Source organism: Rhea pennata, chromosome 3 (assembly GCF_028389875.1).
Source record: "Rhea pennata isolate bPtePen1 chromosome 3, bPtePen1.pri, whole genome shotgun sequence".
NCBI lineage: Eukaryota > Metazoa > Chordata > Aves > Rheiformes > Rheidae > Rhea > Rhea pennata.
In genome coordinates, this window is record NC_084665.1 from 62,618,075 (window position 1) to 62,645,075 (window position 27,001).

A 27,001-nucleotide genomic window follows, 5' to 3' on the forward strand; every position below is an offset into this window, starting at 1 on the left:
CAACAAAAGGTAAATAGCATTCATTAGGTCCTCCAAAGAAGTTCATGTTTATTTTCTGATGTTCCTAAACCTAACAATAGGTTGGCAATTCACAGTTTTATCTGAGCCCTGGGGGTATACAAAGTACTACACAACACTAGAGAAGATTTGATTTGCTGCAAAGACTTTGAAAGATTTGATTTGTTGTAAAGCCACCCAAGGAGATTGCATGCCTTGGGCTGTGGAGTTTACTTTGCTTTCAAAGGTGGAAGGAGGTTGGTGGTCAGACTTCCCAGGTGGCTTACATGTAATACTTTTTTAGGAAGCACTAAAAATGAAAAGCTTTATTTTGTTACATTTTTTTTCACACATCATTGTTTGACTTGGGAGTGGAACCCTCTTTTCTCATTTATTTTTCAGAACAAGCCATCTCAAGGGCTTCAGGAAGCAGGAAATTAAGAAAAAAATTGTGTTGATTAGCTCTTGAAAAACTAGTCAGTAGGCTTTAAAATGTTTCCCTAGTATTTGCGTTTTTCCCTAAACATGCCCTGTATAGAACACTCAGTACTAAAAATAATTTAGGTGTTAAGGTAATGTTAAGTATTTACGCATGACCACTGCTGTTGCATCAGAAACTCAGTATGGATTTTATTCACATCTGTTTAATCTTTCCGTTTTAAGATTTCATCATGTCACTACTGGAAACCACTGAGAAATTCTATGGAAAGCTAAGTGGGGGATTCTCAAAAACACCCCTGAAACCCCATATTTGAACTTCTCTTGATTTGTTGAGTGTCTTTTTGTTGTTTTGTGTTGCTTTTTGAGTGAAGAAGCTGTGAGAGAATCTGGGAAATGAAGGAACTTTAACTTTTTCTGCAGATGCTCCAGTTTATAATAACCTCCTCCTAACAAGCACCTCCGACGTATTAGAATTTGACTATATACTTTCTTACACATAAATAACTCTGTACAGAACACAACCAGCACTGGACATTTGCTCCCTTTGGGCTTAGGATTTTTCCTACCTGTTATCCCAGGGCAGAAAGCCCCCAATGAGTAGGTCAATTTTTGTCACTTTCTGCCATCCCCCACGGTTCTGGCTAATGCTTCAAAAAGTAGTAACTGCGATGTGATGAGTACAGTGAAAGAGGATCTAGTTTCAGGAAGGAGCTGCACTCATGCGGGACCAGATGTTCAGAGATGTAAGCCTCAGGCAGGTTACTGAGGCCAGTGATATATTTTGAAGCTCTACTGTTTATCTCCCGGTAGCCAGGAAAAGAAACAACAGTAAAAACAACCTTTTCAGGCTTTATAGATACATACATTTTTTTTTTTTTAGAAATTCAAGTAAAAAAAAAAATGTGGTAGACAATTGTTCCCTCTCACCATGGAAAGGTCACCTTTAGAAACGAAGAGTACCTGTCCAATGAGCATGGCCCTTCTTACTATTTTCTGGAAGTTGTGAGTAAAATGGAAGTTGCTGTGTATATGTAAACCATTGAGAAATGAGCTAGCTTTCAGGTATGCAGATTTTCTCTTGGGACCTGCAAACTTGTAGATGTCGCAACAGTACTTCCAGTGCCGGAAATGACTAGTAGGTACTCCTTGTTTATCAGTGGCAAAAGAAACAATGCATGAAAGAAAGGCTCAGAACACACATTTTAAAATTTCTCTCAGTATTGCCAAGGCAGAGAAAGGTGAGATGCTCAAAGATCTTGAAACATTTCAAGGTTAGAAACATTGCAAGGGTGGAGAAGTACACAGATATCAGTGTGAAGCTAAAATAGAATCCCTGAATCCTGAATGTCATGGCAAGCATGAGAGGACTAGCAAGAGAGCCAAAAGGGTTGGGAAAATGTGTGTTTTGATGCATGCAAAGGTTTACACTTGCAGATTGAAAAAGGCACTTACAAGCTTTAAATAAAGATAAATAATGATGTAATTTTGTTCTTTTTCATTCCTAGTGTCAACACAGTACAAAAAGCATCTGTTGCCAATCACAGTCACAACTACTTTGTAATTCCCAGCTTCTCTTCAAACACAAATTTATCATTTATCTCTGCACACATAAAATTCATATTTGCAAGCCTGTTTATTCATAGATTTTTATAAATTGTATTAGTTGACATAGGTGTTTCTTCTACTATGGCTGGAGAATTGCAGCTCATTACCCCAGTGAGAACTATGGCAGCTCCCAAGAGATAAGCCATGCAATAAGTGAAGGCTAACAATTGGGTGTTTTATGAAGGAAATACCTGAACAGTGTTTCACATTTTTTTGCATTCTCTAACTTTGTTAGAGTATTCTGTATTTCTTCATGTATTGTGAAAGCCCACATAAAAGATGAAATCGCTTGTTAATGAAGCATCTCTGAGTATACAAAATTATACTGTATTTTGAACTTTTGAAATTAAAAATTAGGAATAGTTTGATCCCAACTTCCAATAAAATAATACTTCAATTACAGGTTCACATTTTTTTTAATGTACTAAATTTAGAACTAATTTGAGTAGATCACACTTGTAAAAATCTGTGAAATCCTGAATTTAGAACTGCTTTCAATGTGTGGTATGTGACACCTCAAGACACTGAGCACTTTTTGCCATTGAAAGCAAAGCGCAATGTCCCAGTTGAGGAGAACCTGAACCAAAGAATACTTTTACTTTGAAAAAGACCTGTAAAAAATCATATTATTCAATTCTGTCTGTATGCCTTTTCACACTACTGAAAAACCTTTCTTTTCCTCCCCCATTTTCCTCTGTTAGCTCTGAATGCCCTGTAGGATTAATAGGGAGCAATCTAGACTTTAGTTTCCCTTCTTCTCCATGACAGAATGGCTTAAATTCCAGTCAGGCTGTTACAATGTGAAAACACATCTCGGTCAGCATTTTATTACTATCGAAGATGAGAAGAGACACTAAAAAAGCACAGCTTGACTCTTAAGACTCTACCAGTAAAATTCACGTTTGAAATGACTTGCACAATCAAGTTCCTATTGTAAAGTACATTTTTTTATTTAATGAACTGAAAATAATTTTAGTAACATCAGTAATCCCTTACACGCTGGATAAATACAGAGTAATAAAACCACCTCTACCATTTTTCTTTTTCTGCATAGTCTTTTTCCAAGAGGTGCAAAAAGCCTTGCAGCCAGAAAACAATCAGTAAATAGCACCTGCTCTCCCAATTCAGTAAAGACCAGTTACACCATACTTACCACTCCAATGGGGAAAGCTAAAACAGCCATCATCCAGTCACGGAGGGAAATGAGCTTTTTCATCTGCCTTTCTTGTTCTTGGCTGTCATTTCCCTTGGTGAGAAGACTGGAAAGGTCAGTCAATACGCAGATACCAAAAAAGACAGCCTGGATAACCTGCACAGAAAGAAAACCAATTCTAGAACACTGAAAACACCAGACATTTGGTAGAGAACAGGTGCAGAGATAGGCACACATGAGGACACCAGTGCAGATTTGACATGGGGAATGGGAAAATGCCTGCTGCTTAATATGAGTAGAATTGTTCACATAAAACGTAAGTCACTTGTGCTTTTAGACTGAAAATCATCTGTGTAAGTAATATGGCTCACTTAAATTAGTTTTCTAATATTTTGTCCAAAATATTCACATTCTGAGAACACTGAAATAAATGCTTTGAGGAGGAAAATGCCAGTGCACAGAAAATGCATTGATTAGGTAATTAGCAAGCTTTAAAATTTTGGTTTTGTTGACAGAGGGTTTGGTGTCCATTACCCCAGCCAGAAGATCCTGGCAAAGCCCCCCAGAGATATCGTTGTTCGTTTTTCTGGAGGAATCTATGTACACAGAAGACTTGTTCCAATGGTGGAGCTTTCCACCATCAGCTCAGTGAGGACTGGACTCTAATGATCACCCCCTCCTTAACCTTGCAAAGGCCACAAAGCCATAACGTTGTCCTGGATGGTGGAAGAAGTGAGAAGCACTCCCTATAAAAGCAAAGGCAAAGAAAAAGAAGAGCAGCTCTTTCTCTTGTGTCAGGAGCAGTCTCTGAGGCCTCTCTCTGCCTTAGACAGTCCATTCAGAAGTAAAAGACTTTCACTGAAATTCATCATGCATTAAAGGCTTTGACAAATCTATCCATTCATTTCAGATAATAGCAATAAAACACACAAGTTGCAAGAGTTCTTCAAGCTACTTTCTTTTCATGATGGAAAACTGTCACTGATTTGTCATTATCTTGTTTATGTATTTGCTTGTGATGTTCTGAGCTTATCCATGGTATTAAATTGGTAATTTAATAATCTGAACCCACTGATTTGGTTCAAACTTTACTTGATCTCAGTTTGATCACTGCATTTTTCATTCCTAATTAGCTTAGTAAAATTGTAATTTAGCTCAGGAATGTTCTTGCCTGATGGCGTATTAACTTGCTCATCCTTTTTAATACAGTTCAAAGAAAGTGCTCAGAGCTTGTTTACTCACTTAGATTGAAGCCTAGGTCACAAACCCATACGCATCAGGTAACCTCAGGTAAGAAATTAGTAAGATACTGGTGTGGTTCCCACATTGTATAGTGATTCATCAAAAAACATAAACATATGCTTAAAATACATACCAGATGTTTTTCCAAACAAGCATGGAACACTAGTTTAAAAATTAATTGTAAGCTGCTCTTCTAATTGGGACCTCATATCAAGCAGCAGACCATCAATAAAAAATACGAATAGGAAAGGCCCACTTTTTGCAAAATGTAACTTATTATGTGCATATATTTTTGAAGAATTTAGACTATAATTAGTGTCATTAAAAAAAAACCCTCAAGATAGTGGCCCCGAATTTGGAATACGGTAGGGAAGAAGGAGGAGGGAGGGAAAAAGTGAGGAAGTTGGAATAACAATATTGGACACTTCAATACCAAACAGATGTTGACTACTAGAAAGAAATCAAGAGAAGTGTAATGGTTGGATGCAATAAAGTACATTCTCTACCTCAACAACCGTTATATAACCTCAACGATGTGGCCAAGATGCAGAATGATATAAGCAAATACTTGTAAATTCTGGCTGTAAAGCTGTGAATGACAGACCTTCAAACGTTCCCTGAATATCCTCTGTCATCATCATCATACAGGAACTGCTTGCACTTTTGCTGCCAGTGCTCTCCCCTCTCCACAATGTAGATATATATATTTTGCTTGATAAATAGTACAGAACATAGAGGAAGCAACATTAGAAAACATTCCCTGAAGCCATGAAACACAGCAGAGCATTAGTGTTAGAATTGTATATTGAGTTAGAAATAGGTATTATTTCAAACGAGTGCTTGCAAAAGTTATCAGTTTCTACGTAACTCTTGAAAGACATTTTAAATAAAATTTGGGACTCCTTGGAGCCATATAATCATATGAGCTCACAATGCATTTTTTCATATTATGAGTTTGAAATAAGCATTTAGTAGAAAAAAAAATCTCCCCATACTCGGCCCTTTTTTTCTATCAAACAGATGGCCTATTTGGAGAGAAGGAATAGAAGAACTAATTATGTATTTGCTTTACTTAAAAGGAGATATGATAGCCATCTACTATTCATTCAAGAGTATGAATGCCAAGGAAGGAAAAAGATTTAAGACAGGATTGAAAAAAAAAAAGTGTATCTAATGGTAATGAGATCAATCTGGGTGTAAAAAAGTTTAGGCTGAGTACCAGGAAATATTTCCTAACAGTGTGTTCTATTAGACCATGGAACAGTTTCTCAGAGGAAGTGGTGGAAGCCTCATTGCTTGAGTCATTCAAACTGATATCGGACAAAACATTCAATAATGTACTGCAGGAAACAATATTACACTGGCAGGGCTTGGATGTGTGACTAATAGACTGTTTGCAGCTCTAACCATGATTCCCTGAAATGATATCTATCCAAGGCAACATAGACTCAGACAGTCTCACACCCAGTTTCCAAGGGATTTGAAATGGTACATCCACTAGTCAATCATAAACTGAACAACTTCTCTCCCCATTTTCCTGCTGTGTTTCAAGGAAAAATGTAATGACATTACAGTGAATAACTGAAAATTCCTAGAGGAAAAGAAAGTACCCAAGATTTTAGAGAGTAAGTATAAGGAAACTATTCTATGAAAAGAATAAAAAAAACACCCCCAAACTACCAGAAAAATCCATGCAAGAAAGAGAAAAGTATGTATTTACTGAGAACTACTGAACATTGAGGAACAGTGAAAAAATCCCACAGTGTTCCAGGAGAAACATTTCTAGCTTATCCACACAAATTACTTACGTACGTTAGTTATAATTCTTTCTTTTCTAGAATTTGTAAGAATATTCTTCTGACAACTGGCAACATCTAGGATTAAACTGAGGACCTCCAGAACTGCATGAATCTCAGCAGCATAAATTCAACACCCAGAGTCAGTAACATTTACATCCTTTGTGGGTCTAGCACAGGAAAGGCATAACATACAGGTATTGGTGGTTTATGGTTTGAAAAAAAGTTTTTAAAATCCATGCTCTTTAGTGTGAATTTTGCAGAATGGATGTGAAAAGTTCACAGCAAGGGAGTAGAAACTCATAGAGTCATAAGGTTGGAAAGGATCTCTGGAGATCTAGTCCAACCCTCAGCATAGCCCGTACAAGGATTGAACCTGCGGCCTTGGCATTAGCAGCACCACACTCTAACCAACTGAGCTAAACCTGTCCCAACTCCCTCTAACCAACATTCTCCAAAATACCCTGACGTTACCTCAGATTTGGGATCCCATTTTCAAAACCAGGACCTCAATATCTGCAGGTGGTCAATCTATACATGGAACGGTACCAGAATGTTAAACAATTAATTGCCTTTTCTTCTTGAAATGTAAGCAATCATAGCATAACGGAGAAAATATTTTCCAATTTTTGTCTCTAAGTACAGTTTGATGGAAAACAGTGATTTAGAAAATGACAAACACAAATTTGACAGAAAACAGCCACACCTTCCTTACACCATGTAACAGCAAGAGAGAGGCAGAAGTTTGTAAGCAGAGTCCTCAAAAATAAGTCACTAAAACAGGCATAAAATGCTAGCTTATTAGTAAGCTACAACCCCTATTTTTTTCCACTGAAGTCTAGAGGGGCAAATAGTAATGTAGTTGATATTGTAACACCCATAAGGCTTTGATAAATAATGAAAATTAATGGCAATGAAAACTACGGATATTTCAGTAATACAGATTTATTAGCAGAGAAGTAACTTTTTAAGATGCAACAAGAGAAAACTGTTACGAATTGAAGAATGAAAACAAGCAAGCAAGATTTTATTTCAAATAGCGGTATCTGTTTAAATTAAATACCAAAACAGTTTTTAGTGCTTCTTATGAACGATTAGGACCAAATAAACTAATTGTATATGTCTGTCTCCTATGGGAAAACTAAGAATTGTTTCAGGAAGTGCATTTTGTCACAAGGTGCTCACTGAAGGATAGCAGCCAATGACCTCTCTGTACCTCCCCTAACTCAGCTCCTTAGCCTCTCAGGTTGAATGTCAGAAAATGTATTTCCTTGTAAACCTTTCTCCAAGCCATGGAGACTCCTCCCTCTCCTGTTCTGCAGAGCTTCACAGCGCAGATAAAATCTCTGCACAATGGAGGTCAATGGAAATTCTGTCACTATTCTTATCAAGGCAGAAAACTCACATTAAACTCTTCAAATCTAGGGTTTCATTTCCTGTGGTCTGATACTCTTTCAAGCTAACTCGTGTAATCAGACGCACTCCTTAGAGCTCAGGGCAGAAGAACCGGAACAAGCTGTGGAAGCACTACTATTATTCATGAGTATTTTTTCCTCTATCTGCCTTTGATAATGGACAATTCACTGTTCTTCAGTTTATCAGTTTTAAAGACTACAATACATCCCTTCCTACAAGGCAGAACAGGCTGGCAAATAGAGGGGGCTGCCAGAATAAAACATACTAGGAACAGTCAAGAAATCAATAAAAAATAACAAGATAGCATGGAAAATGAAGGAATTTTAATACACTCCAGAATGCCCATGTTTGCACATAAAGTGCCTGCATGTGCATACATTAGTACTTGTGCCTCTCTTACCCAGGCAAGTTTCCATTAGTAAAAGGTAATACTGCATTGAAAGAAATCTTAAGAGTTTGCAGATATAACATATTTTATTGGGAAACTAATTCATACTTGAAAGTGCTAAGCTGTCAGGGGTGAGCCCACAGCACCCTGGCTAGGATGCCGGTATTGGCAGGAGCAATAAAAATCAGAAGTTCAGCTCTACCAATATGTGAAATCAAATTGCTGAAAGCTCTAATTTTCAAATACTTCACATTTTGCAATCTGCCATATACAGAACATGGTCTGATTTTCCTTTGAAATAACAAGAATATGATTACTAACCTCAGAATATCTGTTACCACCCTTTGTCACCTTGTGTCACTTTTGCTTTCATTCTGTTAGCCTCTAGGCACTATTATCTGATATATAAATGTATTATGCTTCAGTAATTAGGGTGACCGTGTTTTAAGAAACCCTGAAATAATTCAGGCTATATTTTTATCTGCTTGCCCACTGTAAACACAACTGATTGGACTCAGTATTTTGGGACCATGCTTGGTTTGGATTGCTGTGTATCTGTCAGTACATAGACACCTGTGGTGTACGGTTTGCACCCTGTGACAGCCCAGTTATCTGAAGTTGAAATACGCTGAGCAAGTGCACTTAAGCTGAATAACAAACTATTTTTTATAGAAGATGTACTGGGTTTACAGAATGAAGCCATGGGCTTTAACTGTTTATTAAATCTCCTACTACTCTTGACTGCACGAAGCTACTGGTTTGTCTTGTCCAAAGCCATTCTGTTTCTACCCACTTTTACCTTTAGTCTTGTCATTTCTTTTCCTTTCTTTTTTTTTTTTTTTTTTTTTATTTTTAACAGTAAGCAGAAGCTGAACAATACATAGTCAAGCACTAAATCTTTGTATCAGAGAAGCAAAACGAGTGTTAGATAAGAAAAAAGAAATTTTTGTGTTTATAGACAAATGAAATAAAGATACAAAGAAATAAAAGCAAGAGCCAACACCATTTTAAGTATTAAAACACAGGTCAGTGTAATGTGTCAAATTACTACATACACAATTAATTAAAGTTGAAGTGCAAACACCTGGAAAAATACTGCGAATTACTTAAGAGTCATTACTTCTTTGCAAGAAATGGCTTGTATATTAAAGGCTGAGGTGGAAGAGCAGCATCACTCTAGGAGATTCACTAATTGACTTAAGTTGTGGCACAAAGCCAGACCTTGCATCAGTTTGGAAGCAACCTTCTTCCACCGGCCTGCAGTCCTATGGCCTTTTTAGGTACCTTGGCTTGTTGAAGCAGGCTTCTGCAGAGGCCTCTCCAGGACAGGAGAAGTACACAGACCCTGCCCATCAAAAGCCAGTCATCTGAGAAAGCAAATACATGTAGAAAATAAGGGACAAGGGGAAAAAAAGAGAATAAACCAAAGGAATACTGAACACATTTGACTTTGAACTGTTTGTTGGTTAGGAATCTTGAAATAGATACTTCTCTCTCTTTCACACATGCAAAATTAAAACTTAAATTCCACTAGTAAACTACTATACTTTTTTCTATCAGAAGAACTGTTTGAAGTTTGTTAAGTGCACAGATTCCACAGTGACGGACAGCCTTACAAACATCTAGCCCTGCCCTTATCCAATACACCCTCACCCTTCACAGCCTTCACTGAGGAAAGGAAAAGCTCCTGTAAGCAGGATGTCACATGTGAGGCCTTGTAAGGAGACCTGACTTGACTTTATTTTCATGATCTAGTCATATGATATGAATCAGAGCTTATAAAACATGCCTAATTCCTTGCCATATAATGTAAGTCCAGGGACTCCTTTAAACATCATCCTATACTTTCTACCTAACCTCTTGTAGTCTTGTTCTTTGAAGCCTACTAGGATCGTCTAAATATAACCAAGGACAGGGTTTTAAACAAACGAGAAAAAAGAATAAAGTCAGCTATGGAATTATTACATGTGGAAAAGAAACTTGTTTGACTCTTGTGTCTAGTTTTCGCAGGTATTAAATCATTTAAGCCCAAGTAGGAAAGTACATACTATGAACTATGGAAAGAGGATATAGCTATGTATTTTAATCCGACCTTGTGCTTCCAAGAGGAGATGCATTTTAAAATTCTGCCTGCTGGAGGATAAGATGAGTTGTCATCTGGACAGACTGAAAACCAACTTTTTTTTTTTGTAAACTAAACAACTTAAATAAGAAAGTAGAAAACCAAAATAAATCTGGGCTCCTAGAATGTAATTTTTATAGCAGTGCCTCTCAGTTTATTATGCTTCACAATTTTCAGCAAATGAAATGAAAAAAATCCTGATATATGCTGTAATCAGACTGCAGCCACCTCTTCCCTTCACTCTCCATCTTCCCTCTACTTTATCTGTGAAAAAAAATTATTATGTTACGTTTACTGGGGAGGTAAGTCTCAGATTATATGATTCTTGGCTCTCCGGTAATTGTTTTCAAACAGTCACAGCATAGTTCTTGGAGAGGCAATGTGGCTGTGCTAAAGTAGTTTTAAAATAATACTAATACCTTTTAGTATTTTTAGAAAGACATGTACAATTCTTTACGACAACAGACTAAGCTTAAATTTATTAAACTGTCAAAAATCTTTGGAAATTCTTTAATTTTTAACGTAAAAAAGCCTACTTAAGTATGCTTTTTACATGGGCAAAATACCCACGACAAAAAATTGTCGTAGTGGACAACAATTGATAAACTCATTTTGAAGTGCTACTATATCTCAGCTGTGTTGCATAAATGACATTTCCAGCATGGTATCAACATGACAGAGTATATGCCAGCTGGCTTAAAAGTGTGAACAGCATGGAATCCACTACCACATATCATATGAAAAGATGGAATGGACAAACACAGAATATACTACAGTAATATAAATAAAATTTTGACCAGATGCTGAGAGAGTATTAAATTTCCTCAGATCTTAAGATTTTTGGCTGTACCACTCTTCGCCAACCTCACATGCATCCATTCTTCCTCTAAGAACTACATGCATCTTCCTGGATATTTTTGAATTACAGATTCACTGGAATGAATCACTGCTCACTGTTGCAAAATTTAATAAATTATTACTCTATTTTTATCTTTCCTTTTGATTTTAAGTTGTTTTGACTAAACTCATTTTCTAATAATGCCCATTTTCTCCCTTACTTTCTTGCATTGTATACAGAAAAGCTGCCATTACTACTTACTGTATCCTGTTTATAAGACAGTGTAATTTCATTAAACTTATATAATTCATTCACCAAACATGTATAATACAGTTTATTCAGAATAGATTATGATTTTATTAGGTTATATCTTTTATGTTTTTCTTTGCTAAAGCTTAATCTTATTAGAATTCTACACTGTACGGAAGGCTATGTCATTCTTTTGGCTTAAATGCTAATTTTACACATTTCAGCATGGTTAGTACTGTCTCTTCAGCAGTAGCCCTGCAGTGGCCCTGCAGTCAACAAGGCAGGGCAGGAATGGCAGCTCTCTAGACAATGTTTGGGATAGTTAACTAAGAAGCTAAGACTTGCTCTGCAGCTGTCTGTGCTAAACTGAGCTTTAGGATAGGGTTTCTGATGGCTGGAAAGTCCCTAGAACTTTGTAGGTGTACTACTCCAAAGAGAAATTAAATTTGATTAAAATGAAACTTTCTGAAAACAATGTCTTTCTCAATCTAGAAATTTCTGCATTGCACCAGCATTTTTAATATTTAAAAATACTATACGAAAACCACTAGGGGGAAGTAATTCTGATGCACTGAATCTGAAAACAAAAGTACATGGAAGTTTTTAAGTGTCACTACTTTTGCTTCTTCTCTTTTTTAATCAATACGGTAACAGCTACCTTCTAAATTGATGAATTTATAAATGGCAATGATTGATGTATCTCAGCAATATGGTGACAGCCATGGAAATGCAAATGGAAAAGGCATTAAAATCTGAGACATCACCCTCAATGCTGCCCTGCCACGTCTACAGGAAATAAAATATTTTAATTCCTCTGTTTTCAGAGCACTATAAAAACAATAATGAATGAATCCTCACACCAGTTCAGCAACGCAAGTGACACTGTCTCAGTCAGACAATTGTACCTCTCCCCAGAGAAAGTAAAGGAAGGAAGCATTGAAAACTTAATGTCACCTCTTCATCCATCCAACCTACTAACAGCACACAAGCTAAGTCACTCTCAAACCCAAATTCTGAAAAATAGCTCAAGTGCACAATCATGGTAATCTTCAGCTTTTGCTTAAAGCAACTTTTCTTCCTCTGCTCACTGCTGCAGCAGTTGAAAGATAATTTATGACAGGAAGATAAAATATACTCATAAATAAAGTTGTTATTAAAATAAGAATGTTTTGTATTTAGATCATAGCAAAGGATGTTGCTATTCAAGCTTCACTTGAGAAAAGGATGAGAGGACACATTTTTGAATATTAAAGGAAGTAGTTCAATGCAAGGTGATCAGACATTGTTGACTATACTCAAAAGCAAGACTTTACAAAACACTTTAAGCAAAACACTGTATGTTATATAGAACTGTATGTAATTCAAGAAAAAAAAAAGTGTTCTTTATTTTATATGTCAAACAAAAGCATGGAAACCTCCCCCCACCACATTCACTAGAACATGCTGTTTTCTATGTGTATGTGCTCTTACTTACAGTGATAGCAATTTAAACTGCATACTAGGGAAAACTCCCAGCTTTCTTAGAGAAATAGCACAGACCTTTTCTTCCCCTCCAAATGCAGCCATACTACTGTTAGTATAAATATAAACATGTTTTTTCTTATGCAGCTCATACTGCCTTTATCTTTCAAAGACTTCTTTGCCTTATTGTACCTTTTCTAATGGATAGATATTTTAATTTTAACTAGCTCATCTGCCTGTGCCAACCAACTACTGTTAACAAGCTCTGAGGTTTTACAATTTTTAGTTTGTCTACTATATTCTTCCCACCTTGACTGTTCATAACCTTAGCTCACAATATTGAATGGCAAATTCTGATTTTCAGCAACACCACCACTGAAGAAACCTTTTCAATTTTTACTTCAGCTTTAAGTACTTTTATTTTTCAGACTAATCCTTTTCCAAAAATCTCCCAATTATTCTAAATAACTTATGTCAGACTTTACGCATGGAGAATAAGCAATCAAAGACAGAAAATATATCTGAGTGGGAGGAGACAGCAGGGAACTGGGGCAAGGAGAGCTACAGGAAGTCACTGCAGCCCAGGAAGTGCATCAGCGGAGATCCTGGGATGGAGACCTCCCCAGCTGCCTGAGAAACACGATCATATTCAGTATCATTTATGCTGTTATGGGAACTAACACGTCTTTCAGCATATCAATGTTAGGAATAACACTGAGTTTGATTCTTAGTTCTTCACATTCTGCTTTGGATTTGATCAGAAGAACAACGTCTCTTGAAATAGTTAAGAAAGTAGCAGATAAGTCCAGAAAAAAGACCTCATCTTTGCGAAAGCTGGATACTGGTGGCACTGGAGACCAGTGCTATTAATAGCAGGTGTGGTGTTTTGGGTTCTCCATGGCAGGAAAAGCACAAAGTACCAGTTTTTAGATATGGCAGCACAACACAGAAAAAAGGCATCCATGCCTATCAAGAGACGTGGCCCGCCGGTCCTAGGGTAGATCACATAATGAGATGGACAAGCATCAGCAATACTTTGCTGAACCTTTTCGTGGCTGCCGATAATCACTGTGTGCACCAGGTAGGTGTGGTGCACTATAAATTAACGCTATAGTTATAATTGTAATGCAGCTGAGCACAAGGGCTGTGCCGATAAACACGCTCAGCACGCTGAGTAATCACTAGGAACTCCCTGGGCAGTCCCAGGAACTCCCAAGCCAGTTTCTGTCAAGATGAGATAACTGACTGATAGGGAAAGGAGTCTGCCTCAGGAGGCCCCAGCTCCCCCAGGGAAGGGAGTGATCACAGAAGAACACCCCAGGCAGCCCCGGCTTTGCCCTAGCAAGATAATGGACTGCCTGACAGGACCTGGTGGGGCAGGGAGCTCCGGGTAGTCCTGGAAACAGCCCAGGCACTTCCTGCTCTGCACGCACAAACCAGCTGCTGAACTGATAGACACTATTTGTATATTCGGATGTGTTTATGACTGGATAGGACAATTTTTGTACAGAGTTAAGATCGTTTTAACTAGTCAACGGAAACTGACCATGCATGCACTGGACTGGGGACATGGGGCCACAAGCACACTAAGTTACAAGAATTCAGCAAGCAATAGTCCAGAGGGTCTGATCCGATCCATCTGAAAATATTGTTACAAGGCTGTTTGCAATAGAGACTCCTGTCACCACCTGGACAGCAACTGACCATCCTGTTTGAGTGACTGCCCTCAAGAGTAGTCACCTCATGCAGAAGATCCACACAAATCAGTTTTTTCAGCTAACACTTTGACCAGTGTTTGTGTCACACAGGTCAGAATGGTCTCTATGAAAACGAGAGTTTACCACCAGGTATGCTGTCCATGCTGAAACTGCATTCAGATTCAAAACATTATTCCAGAGAGTAAGGCCATATGTCCAAGTATACGTATCTGATATCACTACCAAATTTCATATACAATACCTACAGTTCTGACTTGCAGAATACATACTCTTTCCAAAAAAATTAATAAATAAGTATATTCCAATATTCTGGTCTGTCTCATTCTCACAATGCAAAAATGTTGGTGACACAGATACTGTGCATAAATGTTGGGGCTTATACTTATTGCCCATTTATTTATAATCTGGCTATAATCTATTATAGCATTAGCCACTGACACCACTGGAACAGGATAAGGACTTCCCAGGTCCATAACCACCTATAAATATGCAAAATGAAACTTCACATGAGAGTCCCTGAATTCAGATCTACTGACCTGCTCTTTTGGGATTCCTGTCCCGACACATTCAGTTCTGACTGACAACTGTTGTCCATGCTCTACAGAGTGAACTCTTGGTCTTTTATAATATTTGTGGTTCTTTATAGGAAGGATAATTGGTGCCATGTGCATGGCAGGCTGCTGTATCATCCTGTAGTCAGCAGTAATTTCACAGACATCCAGCACGCAACTTGTCACCACTGTGATAAGCCATCATGGAAATATGCCACCAAATCATGAGGTTTTTTTTTCAGTCAAGAGAGGATTTTGGAGATGAATGTTTTCCATTAAGTACATTCAGTGTCCAAATGCCTATTTTTGGTGGGAATGGGCCAGGATTATTTACAAATTCTCTCCTGCAGTAAAACCAAGGCCTTCTATAACCCTTCTATTGATTTCACTAAGTCTCAAGGTTATTGCTAAGGTCAGATGATACTAGAGCACATTCAGTCTCTAGGTTTTGATGAGCCAGGAATTTTGGCAGACAGCCTACTTAAAAATTTCACACAGCACAGTCTGACCACAGGGCTGAGCCCCTCAGCCCTCCTGTCACAAGAACAGGGCCAAGTATCCCACACAGACCTGAAACTAGTTCTGCCTGAGAACCGCCAAATGGGGCTGTTCCTTGTGCATTCAGGAAACCTTGGCATGGATTAGGCCTGTATCCACAAGGTGGTTAGGTGTGACACTGTACCCATCCCAAAGCGGAATTCACAAGCCTGAGCTGTGCACACAGAATTCAGTTTACAAGAAACAGACCATAAAGTGGGGAGACGCCTAAGCAAAAATAACTGGAGACAGTATGGAAAGAAATGTATCTAGAATCCCACCTCTCTTCTGCAGGAGGTTTACATGCCACAACTCAAGTCAATTACTTGTGTGAGACTGCTATTTACTTGAAGCCCCCCAAAGGGTTAGACATTTAAAAAAAGGAGTCAAGGGGGCTATTTAGGAAAAGAGGAATTATTGGTATAAATTCTTATATGAAACCACAGTGAATAGAATACTTGCTCAGGACCCTTCTTCCACACCCATCTCAACACAAAAGGAGCTCCCACCTTCCAGAAGAGATATATTACTGACCATGGTAAAGGCTAGGATCCTTCCTGTTGAGTTGTGCCAGTGTAAATAGAGCACGCAGATGTCTTTGCAGGCTTGTGTTGAGGTTCTAGTCCTTTACCTAAATTTGATATGGAAAATCTATTTGCTAAAATATTTTAATTTCATCTGGAGCAAGAAATAGGAACCAGAAACCAGGACTTCTTTGTTCTGGCCCACACAACATACAAATTGGATAGAGACATGTTTCCACTATAGTTCTCTAAGAGTGCTCAGCCTACCATTCTACTCTTAAAATAGTTTGCCTGAGGGTGAACTTTTTTGGGCAGAAGAACAAACATTTACAGGCTTCATTGTAGAGCTCAAATATATCCCATTTTTTAAGGCATTACTGAAACCTGAAGCAAAACACATATCAAAGGTCATTTTCAATTTCCACTTGGACTCAATCTATTTACCTTGCTCTTCCCACTCCATTGAAGGAAAGAGGTATGTGTGAGCTCTAGCCATATCCAAACCTCTGTATTATGCTTTCAAGACCAGATCCTTTGACTTCTTTGCTTCTATTTATAAACATAGTTAGGTATTACAAGAGTCACACTATTTAACCACAAAGACTGTCAAAACAGATAATGTACTGTGTCTTTACTGTGTCTTGCTGAACTACCAACTGGCTGGGTGCCTAGCCTTTTGACTTTTAAGGTACATTCCATCATAGCTCAAGCAAACTCTTCTATCTACTTCAAAAATGCTTTGATAACGGACAATGCTGAAATGACTACATGGATAATGCAAAGTATATTTGTTAATCATTCTATTGGTTAACTGCACTTAATTACTTACTTAGATCTAATACCAAGTTAGGAAGAGCCATGCTTCACTGAATAAAGTAGCTGATGGCCTTCATTCTGAGAAGATATCACTCAGGAGGAATCTCCAGAAGTATCCACACTGATGTGTGCTCAGAGAAGTAAAGAAGTAAAGTATCTGTTCTACTGGAGTCGCTTCTTTCAAAATTGTTTTCCTTATGTACATTGGGAGTGCATGTATACAAAGAGATCAAAATTAATACTGCATTTCAAAGAACTGAATATTTACCGTAGTAAAAGTTTACAACACAGTAACTGTTTTTATGAGGCCCATGAAATTTTATTTGACTCAGTGAAGGCATTACTTAGACCTGCTTCAAAGTCACCTAAGTTAGAAAACTAATTGCACTTAAGTGGATTAATATTGGTTAATAAACCCATAAAAAACCTACAATAAATCCTGCAACAAATATAGCAAGCCTGATTTAGGTAGGAAAACACCCTCTTTTGAGATGAGAACACTGAAACAAAATGACAATCCAGAAAAGACATGTTTGTTGCAAGGTAAAATATCACAGCTTACCATTGTATGAAATTGTATGAGCTAACCTTTTGGAGGAAAATATAAGTTGAATACTGTTTTGATCTATAAAATGCTTGACATTCAAGCATCAGTATGATCAAGCACACTGAATAAAGTGAAAGCACCTTTCATCCCACAAAGGGATTTCTTCATGAGAGAGGCAGCATTTATCCAACTACAGATGTAGCTGTTGTTGCTGAATATAAAACCTAAGATACACTTCATTTAAAAGCAAAATATGATGTAGAATCATAATACAGTAGGGTTATCACAGATACAAAATAATAAACTTCAGGAATTTCCTATCTATAGTTACTGTATTTGAATTCTTAATGCAAAGGTAAGGTCAATACATCAACAGATCATGAATTCCAAAGCAAGCACAACAAACCAGCAGCTGATATGAAGCCCCCATATTTTAACCATATGTTTAGTAATCATGTGTGTGCTAAAAAGACTTTTGCCTCTCCAAACTGTTACTCAAGAAATGAGAACAGGAATCTGAAAGGATCTCTCATACCTCATTCTAGGGTTGCATTTTAAAGCTCTTACACAATTTCCATTTATTTTGATTCTAGATGGAACGATAGCCAGCTTCAGATAGGGAATTTTTCTGTAGTAATACCAGATCTCTTCCACTTTATCTTTTAAAGAAACTGGAAACTGATCAGCGATCAAAGAGACGATCTACTTGCTTCTGATCCATCTCTTATTTAGATAATTCTAAATATTGCACAGAAAGGGGGTTTCACAGTATTATCAGGAACAATTATAAACAAACCTATTTAATAGTATCATTGCACATAGAGTATATAATCAATTTATACTGTAAAATTTAAATCAATCTTTAGATACTTTTCAAAAACATGGAAAATCATAAAGCAGAGATGAAATGACTGTTGACTATATTTAATAAAATCTTGCTCAGCCTCCAGACAATACAGTGCACTTCTCAAAATTTCTTCGTAATAGCAATCTTTCTTAAAGCTCTAAAAAAAAAGGTGTGCCTTACAGGGCAACATGTTTATCCAGCTCAAAGAAAGGAGTAAATTTCAAAACTGACACATCCCTATTAACAGTCATTTTATGTTAAGGCAAGAATGGTGCATCTGTTAACTTAATGGTTACTCCAAAGAACAGGAGGACCAATAACTAGCCAAGCAGGCAAATTCAAAGCCATTTACAGCATTTTAAGTTAAAATCAGCACTTTAAAATCATCCTGAAAATATCCAGTAAAAGCTACTGTTGCTTGACAACACACACACACACACACACACACACACACACACACACACACACACAAAAGTAATTTCTTTACTTTTGGCAAGATATACTTAGCAAGTAGACGTCTACATTCTGGACTTCGGATGAAGCCCCTAATAAAGGAGGCTGCAGTGAATAAGTCATGAAACGTTGCCAAGTAAGCACTGGAAAAATGTTAGGCTAAATGCAACCTCATAGTCAACCACAGATAGAAAAAAGGACTCACTAGTATTTGGGAATGTAATCAGACTTTCAAAGGCCAAAACCAAGAAATTGAACAAAAACCACTTCTCATTAAAGAAATAAATAAAGGTACATTTTTTGCACACTGCTTATTTTTCATTATACTAGGAAATGTTCAATAGAATGATGCATTTATTTTATTTCTACTAGCTAATTATCATGACTGGTGACGAGCTGAATATGGATGGAAGCTGGAATAAGCTAAAATTGCTCCAAGAAGAATTTTGAATTGTTTTAACTAAATAAACAAACCTACTTTAAATGTGTTGCACATGTAAAAAAAAAGCTTACAACAACACATTATGTAGTTAAATCTGACAAACAGAAAAAATAAAATGTTTTTTGTAGTGAGTAGACCAGATTTAATGGTTTTTTTTCCACCATGTCCTACAAGATTTTAGAAGTAGTACATATTATCCTCCCACACCTCATTGTTATTCACAAATGAGAAGGAGGAAAACCAGTTTTTCTACCTTTTAACTCCCAGTCGGTTCCTTAGTGAATTGATTTCTCCTCCTTCTGTGTGAATGAAATAGTTATTGAACTAAACTACTGAATAACAAGAATAAAATATTTCTCTACATCTGCACAGAAGAATACTGTTGACAAAAAACAATTAATACTGAAGCAAATGCTAGCACTAGTGCTTAATCATGTCCTTCAGTGCCTTGGTAGTGTAAATTACTTAAAAAATTGAGTAACACATACTCTTCGTACATGACTATTTTCACTTGAGTCATTTTAAGACCCTGGAGTAAGTTAGGCTTTAAGAAACGCTGTTATAAAGAAAAAAAAATCAATAAAATCATATAGACATAAATATCTGATTTACTAAATAAACTTTTTTGAAAGTTTGTGCTTTGTGAGTTGCTTTGCAAGCAGGGACATAATCCTTAGATGCCATATGATAAAGTCCTCAAAGAAACAGAGCTTCCCAGCAATAGTTTGAGCTATCTCTGAGAAACAGGGTAATTCATTTTACACCAGTTCATCACTCTGAACATTAAGAGCACAATATCATCATTTAACAGCTAACTGTAAGCAGCAGCATTTGAAGTTTGCTTGTGTGAAGGATACCTCTATCCAGCAGAATGCAGACACACAGTATACAGGACTGTACCCAGACAGATAACAGTGATAAGATTTCAATAAATAAGTAGCAAGTAATAGGACAATTACCTGAGAGATTAATTTGTATTCACTTCACAGGTTTATGCCACTGTGTGTGCTAATCATCTTGACCGGTAAGGTACAAACGTACTCTACAAAAAAAAAAACACCTCTGACTGAGCTAATGTACTAGCCTGCAACCAGTTCTAGCATATAACTGAATTTACCAGTTACAATCTATGACTACAGTCCAAAGACCAGCAATATACAAGAGTGAAATATAGCTATACAAAGGGACCTGCTAGCAACCCACTGACTCTGAATGCTGAGAAGCTCTAAACCCTCCCTGCTCAAAGTGTTAAGCCTTCAACTCCAGTTACAGTCTCAGTTTGGGAGCCAAATTTAAAGGCCATGTATACTATACTATACGGTGCTCAACACACTACAGCAAAAAGCTAAAGAATCTACTGCACCTGTTTATACTATTTATTCAGGAAACAAAACAATGTTTTTTTAAAACACCTTGCCTGCATTTCTAAGAAACTGGTATTTGTCTTACTTTTAAAACATAACATGGCATTCCTAGCAAGTGAAACTACTTAAGAGATGGTCATGAAAGGCCATCTCACTGCAGGAGCTGAAAAAAGGGATTATGACGGTTATTTTTGTTAGTTCTAAAAGTAATATGTAGGGTCTCTTCCTACACTAGAAACAAATATAAAATTAAGATATCTCTCTGCCTCTCTGAACTAACATATTTTCAGAGCTAAAACAAAACAATTTCTGATGCTGAACTAGGCTTAAGGCAAAATAAATGTTAATAAAGTTTGTGGAACCATTATCCAACTTTCCCATTACATTTTTTAATTCTGTGAAGAAAGCACGAGATGAAGGTGTGTGGTGAAAAGCTGGGAGAAAAAAACTAAAGGAAATTATAACTAGGAGAAGAAAATTTGCCCTATAAATAAAGAGCACCCTAAAACACACTTGCAGATAGGGAGCAAAAGCACTTTGAGAAAAAAGAATAGCAGTAACAGGTAACCATCTGGTATAAGTTGGAGCAGCCAAAGGACTACTCCAAATTATGCCTATCTACACTAGCTCCTAAGAGGTGACTTTGTACAAATGAAGGAAACAAACCAGCTACAGACCTGTTCTCTCCCCTGGGTCACAATCCTCATACCAATATCAAAAAAGAGACTATATAAAGCTAGCTATGCCTGTATTTCCAGGGGTCTCTCTACATCTAATTTAACCACATTTAATCACATTTCTGTCACACATAATTTCATAGTACCAAAGCGGTGTGGAAAGCAGCCTTGAGATCTCTCCTGATGCCCCTCAGAGGGATACTGCATGTCCTGTTTGCACTAGGTTAAATAAAAATATAACTTGTTTGGTGCTGTTCCTATGAACAGAAACAACTAGCTGTTTGGGGATGGTAAAGAAATCCTGGCAATGGGATCAATGCCTTGAGGATAATCTCGCTATCACTCCTCTCATCTAAACCATGAATTCTGAGACAGTAGAAAATGCAGTTGGAGAATCAGTCAGAATTAGATAGGCTTACCCTACGTTTTCAATTTCCTAAGAGTAGGCAAAGATAGACTTTTTTTTTAGAGCTCTCCCTATCTCTTACCTCCTTGTTTCTTTCTATCCTGCTCTGTAAGCATGCCTGTTACAGAAGCTGAGACTCAATACTGTGTTACAGATTTGCTCACAAGGACATAATATGCTCTGTAAGAGCTACTTCTGGCTAGATGTAACAACAAGATGTAACAAGAAGAAATACTGAAAAACCTGTATGTGTAGTCCATGCTGACAAGAGAATCCAAAAATACACTGTATTAGGATACACAAGTGGTTATGAGTAAGTGTACTACATTAGCCAAGATCCAGCAAACAGGATTATCAGCAGTGACATTTTAACAGACAATGTAATCAGACAGTTCAAAATCACAATAGAAGAAAAGAGATTAATATATTAAGGAAGAATATTAACACAGAGAAGAGCAGAAGTTTCCAAGACTCATCTGCACAAAGCCCTAAGCTACCTGGTTCAGTGTTGAGCCTGATTTGAATAAGGGGTTGGTCCAGATGACCTTCTAGGGTCCTTCCCAGTGTAAATGAATCCTGTGATTAAATCCTGTCTGGGTTTTCCTGTAGGGGAGAGTATTTAGTCTTGTCAAAGCCTATGAAATTTCTTCCTTCTAGCAAAACACAGATATCTCTAGAATAACTCCATCTGATCATGATATCTTAAATAATTCTCAGGTGTTTTCAAAATTTATTGACTCTTCTTCCAGTCAATACAGGTTTAAACTTCACATATGGATTCTGGTGCACAGATACTAGAGTAATAGTGTACTGTCTTGCTGACATGTCTCCCTGCTGGGGAGGTTTTAAACGTATTACCCGATTTCTGTGTTTCTCCTTTACTCAGACCATCTGGAGCACTGGTCTTAAACCTGTACAGTAAATAATCATTAACCAGTATATACTACATATATGTGATTGCCATTTTCTACATTCATATAGAAACGTAATAAAAAAAAAATTAAGCTGTGTCTCTCATCTAAAACTGCAAGTCATTTTATGACTGCAATGGCAGCAAAGATCAGATAGGCTCCTCCCATCCATAAGAATAAAAATAAGCTATTTCTGCATATTTGGGCATATATCTGTAAGTGACACTCAGAAAGAATGAAAACACTACCATTTGCTGTCTGACAGTTCATACACTTACATACCAGTATTGCTTTTTAAAGCTGCTGTTTGATTTTTCAAATGTAACCATAGGTTGAGGTCTCACCTCAACCTGGTGACTGTCCAAAATCTGTTTCTATCTCCATAAAACCAAAAGACATAAAAAACCCACCAGTTTTGTCTTTTTCATGTAACTTTACAGTTCACTGTTTCCCAGTCATATAGAGAGCTCTTATTTTAAGCATTCTCTGTTGAGTTCTTCATGATGACATTTGATCCTGGATCTTTCCAAGTCCTAGTGCCAGCAGCAAACTAACATCAGTTCAATTTTTACCAAGATGGACTACATGAATAAATACTTGCCACTTAAGTATCTGTAAAACTATTTGCGCGTGAAATCCAAGTACTTTCTTCAAAAGGCTTATTAACATCTTAGAGCTAGCCTTTCCAACAGCTAATGGTATATTATTAAAGGGCTTGCCACGTGAGTAATTCCTGAGCTCTAAGAACTTGGTTTTCTACTGCAATGGATCTTGGGTTGTCATTGGTATCTATGTGTAATGTGGACAAGATGCTAACAAACTAGGATGATGGGGTTTTTTACACACTGTGGATTCATTTGTAAATGAAAATTCAAGAGGCAAGGCTAGGAAACACATAAGAGGATGTCATAACAGAACTATTTTCTGAGCAGCTGGTAAGGGCTGAAATCAAAGCTTCAGTTTGTCTTGAGATATTAGTCTCCAGTGTAACACCTTAGAGGCATATGCTTGAAAATATGACTAGCCTCAAAATGAGTCTACCGTTCTTTACCATTGCTCCTTAAAACTAATCAACAGAGAGAACACTCTGAATTTTAATGCCTTTAATGGCACCAGAATCAAATCTGTTGTGGTCTGTAGAGATATATGCTGCTAGAAAACGAGCATGGAAATCGTGGTAGGAGGGACTGATCACACAGTTTTGTTCTGTCTCACCTTACACAAAATCCTGCCCTAAAAGATTCAGCCACATTCTCAATATATGCCCTGCTGTTCTTCCTCTTTTGTTTGGGCCCATAATACATTCTGGGCAGGATTTTCCAAGCATGTAGTGGTCTGTGAGCATCATATTCTAATGATGCTGGGAGGTGCCTAACTTTAACTGCAGCAAAGTTTTCGGAAAATCTCACATTTTATAAACTTACATGGCATGCAATGAGTATGCAAATACTGTATGAGGGGCTTCCAGATAAGTCACACTGAAAGTCCATAACCAAGTCTTACATGCACCATCAGATGAAATTTTTGTTTGTTATTTTTTCTAATAGTTTTTCCTTGATGTTCAGAATGCTTGATAAAATATGTGGATACTAGCTCTATATTCTGCATATTAAGATGAGAAATAGTTTCTAGTGCTGTTATACAATATTGTATTATTGTTTTATGTGAAGAAACTGTGAAGCAAAATTATAGCTCTTAAGTGTTACAACAAAATTTACACATTCTTTTAACCACTAAGGCTTACATTATTGCTTGGACTTCCAGAGAAATTCAGTTTGAAACCTACTGAAATTCATGACAACACAAGGTACAAAGCATTGGAGAATTGGATCTTGTTAAAACATTGTTCAATGAAACAATAATAGTTAATTTTACTGTCACATTTTATAGACAGATAAACTGAGGCATACAGAATTTACTGATTTTCCTGAGATGACATGTTAAGGCACAGGAGAGTCTGGAACAAAACTCCTGACTGAACTAGAATCACCGAATAATACTTTCGGCCTTGAGAGAAGACAGTTGGCAGAAATTCTTCAAGATTTGAATACCTACCTCCCTTAGACATCTTTGAAAGGTCATACTTAAATATAGATATACACACTTAAATGAACACCGCTTGCTTTGTGCTCTTGCCTGCAAAGCTATCTCCATATGATAATCTTTTAATTGCCTATCACAGGGAAAAAAAATTCTGGTAGCTACAGTGTGTTGTTACAGACCCTAGAACAACTCTAAACATTGCTACGTAAACGTGAGAAAGTCTCCCCTCTGCTTCAGTTTATCTATTTACAGGATTAAATCTTTATTCTAATTGGAATCAACTTTGCAGAAGAAAGTGCCTTTATCCACCATGGGTCTAATATTCTATCATCTTGAACTTTTAGTCTCATCTACATCTGCATACAAAACAAGGATAAGATACTAGCAAAATAAGATGATAATAATTCATTTTACGAAGACGTAAATAATTCATTTTACAAAGAGGCCTCAAAACTGGATGAAGAACGCATAGAACTTCAAGCACTAACAAAGCTTAGATTCAAAAATTTTTGAAGAGAGTAGAACAGCAATACAATCACTGTAATTCTTGAAGTAATATTCTCAGAAGCAAATTGGGACTATGATTAATCAAGAACGTAAACACCTAAAATTCTTTAACTGCCATGATTGTTTACTACTAATTAAGTGGGTAATTTTTTTCACACTCCATTTGCAGCAACATCTTCTGTTTGAAGCGCTGTAAAGATGTCGTGTTTGTCCAATACAAAACAAACACTTGTTAATTTCCCTTTTTGATGGGTCTGCACTTTGATCAACTTCAGGAAAACTGGCTGTTAGATATTTATTCAATTTCCTGGTCTTAAGCACAGTGAGAAACGGTCATATGAAATGTTTGATAATCACTATACATTGTTATTCTGTGTCACTGTGGAGGAAAAAAAACATTAAGCTGTGAAGAAGTCAGATTAAGTATAAATATCGATAATGCATCCTTTTGTTGCTGTGATTCTTTATAAAATATTTTGGCATACTTGGTGTATGCAAAAGGTCTGAAGCAAGGTTTGTCCGCACAGCTAGAAATCTGCCAGAAAACCATGAGGGAAGGAAGGATGTTTATAATTAGAGTAAGTCTGATTACTGTAAGCTTAAAGCTCAAATCAGGTAAATTATTTAGGATTTAGATTTTCAAATGATAAAATATTGCAAGCTGTTCTCACATGATTACAGATTAAAAAGGCAACTACTCTCAAAATTAAGTGTATCTGGAAGCTATCTACCATGTTTAACTGAGATCCTGTGGTAACAGATGCACAACCTTATCTGAATCTGAAGTGTAAAACAAGTCTTCCAATTTTGGGGTCCAGTGCAGTATGAACCAAGGACTAGTGCACTAGTATCATGTTAAAAGTGTCTATTAGTAAGGTTCAGTTGCATCTTTCTGATATTCTTCTTCTAGTATATAATTTTGAATCTTCAGATTTTCTTTTTAGACTAATTTAACTGAAATTCTTGTTGAGAAAGAGTAAATCATAAACCCTTATTCTGCCCATAGAAAAGTGTTAATTAATGAGATGACTGAAAACTGTAAACATAAAACATAAATCTAAAATGCAAATCCCCAGAGAGTTTGTGAACTAACTCAACACAAGTACCATTTCAACAGGTCAGCTCAATACCTTTTATTGTACCCCATATCCTCCTTTCTTTTATACCCATAAAAATATATATATTCCCTCTTTAAATCTCAAAACCTTTGGGTTAGGGCCAGCGTTGCTTCTTCCTGAAGCAGGGTGATCTACTCAGCAGCTATGAAGGCTGGGTCCCTGTTTCTGGAATTCTTCATGGGCTGCACTGATATAGCAAGAAGAGGCTGAGTTTTATAAGCAGAAAGAAGAATGTGTGCAGTCTGATCCCATTCTCCCACATGAATGCAGATGCTAAGGAAACAAGTAGCAGAGCGTATGCAGGTAGTACTCGGCTTTAGGGACTCTCTGATCTGCCTATATAACTGCTCCTCCTCTTCCTGAGAAAAAGACACTGAGCTGCGTGGAATTGTCTCTTGTGCTGAGTTTGGCTTGTGAACCACCAGTTGAACAACACCGCTAATGAACAACAAGAGCAACAACAAAATAGAGTCCCAGCACATAAATTCAAATCGTACTTTGGCTTAAGTATTTACATAACCATAGGCTACAATATACACCAATTGATATAGACAGATGCGAAATTCAGAATTGAGAAAGATCAACAGAACAATATTTTTCTCTCTAAAGAATGAATATGACAATCTCAACCCACCTTTCAACAAGGAACCTTCAGGTATAAAGGCCCAGTTTCAGAAAAACAGAGTAAAAACAAAGATTTTCTGTTTAAAAGAGAAGCGTCCACAAATCTAATCCTGAATCCGTGTTAAGCGGAACCTTCTCAGATATCAATAGCATCACCAAATGAATAAGGAATGGGTACTGAAGAAATTCTGACAATACTTTTTTGCAG

At 37.0% G+C, this 27,001-nt stretch overlaps 1 protein-coding gene across 6 annotated transcripts in view; it reads right to left on the reverse strand.

The window, feature by feature from the left end:
- The window catches only part of AIG1 (androgen induced 1), a 129,136-nt gene that overhangs the window by 85,689 nt on the left and 16,446 nt on the right, over positions 1-27,001 (reverse strand). For 2 of the 6 annotated variants that reach the window (XM_062572450.1, XM_062572455.1), the window contains exon 2: positions 3,197-3,352. In XM_062572450.1, the coding sequence (XP_062428434.1) occupies positions 3,197-3,352 (156 nt within the window). Of the gene's footprint in view, positions 1-3,196; positions 3,353-5,042; positions 5,150-6,708; positions 6,766-9,259; positions 9,281-9,322; positions 9,406-14,962; positions 15,049-27,001 lie in introns of those variants that run through there. The other 4 variants (XM_062572453.1, XM_062572452.1, XM_062572457.1 and 1 more) reach the window with 4 other exon arrangements.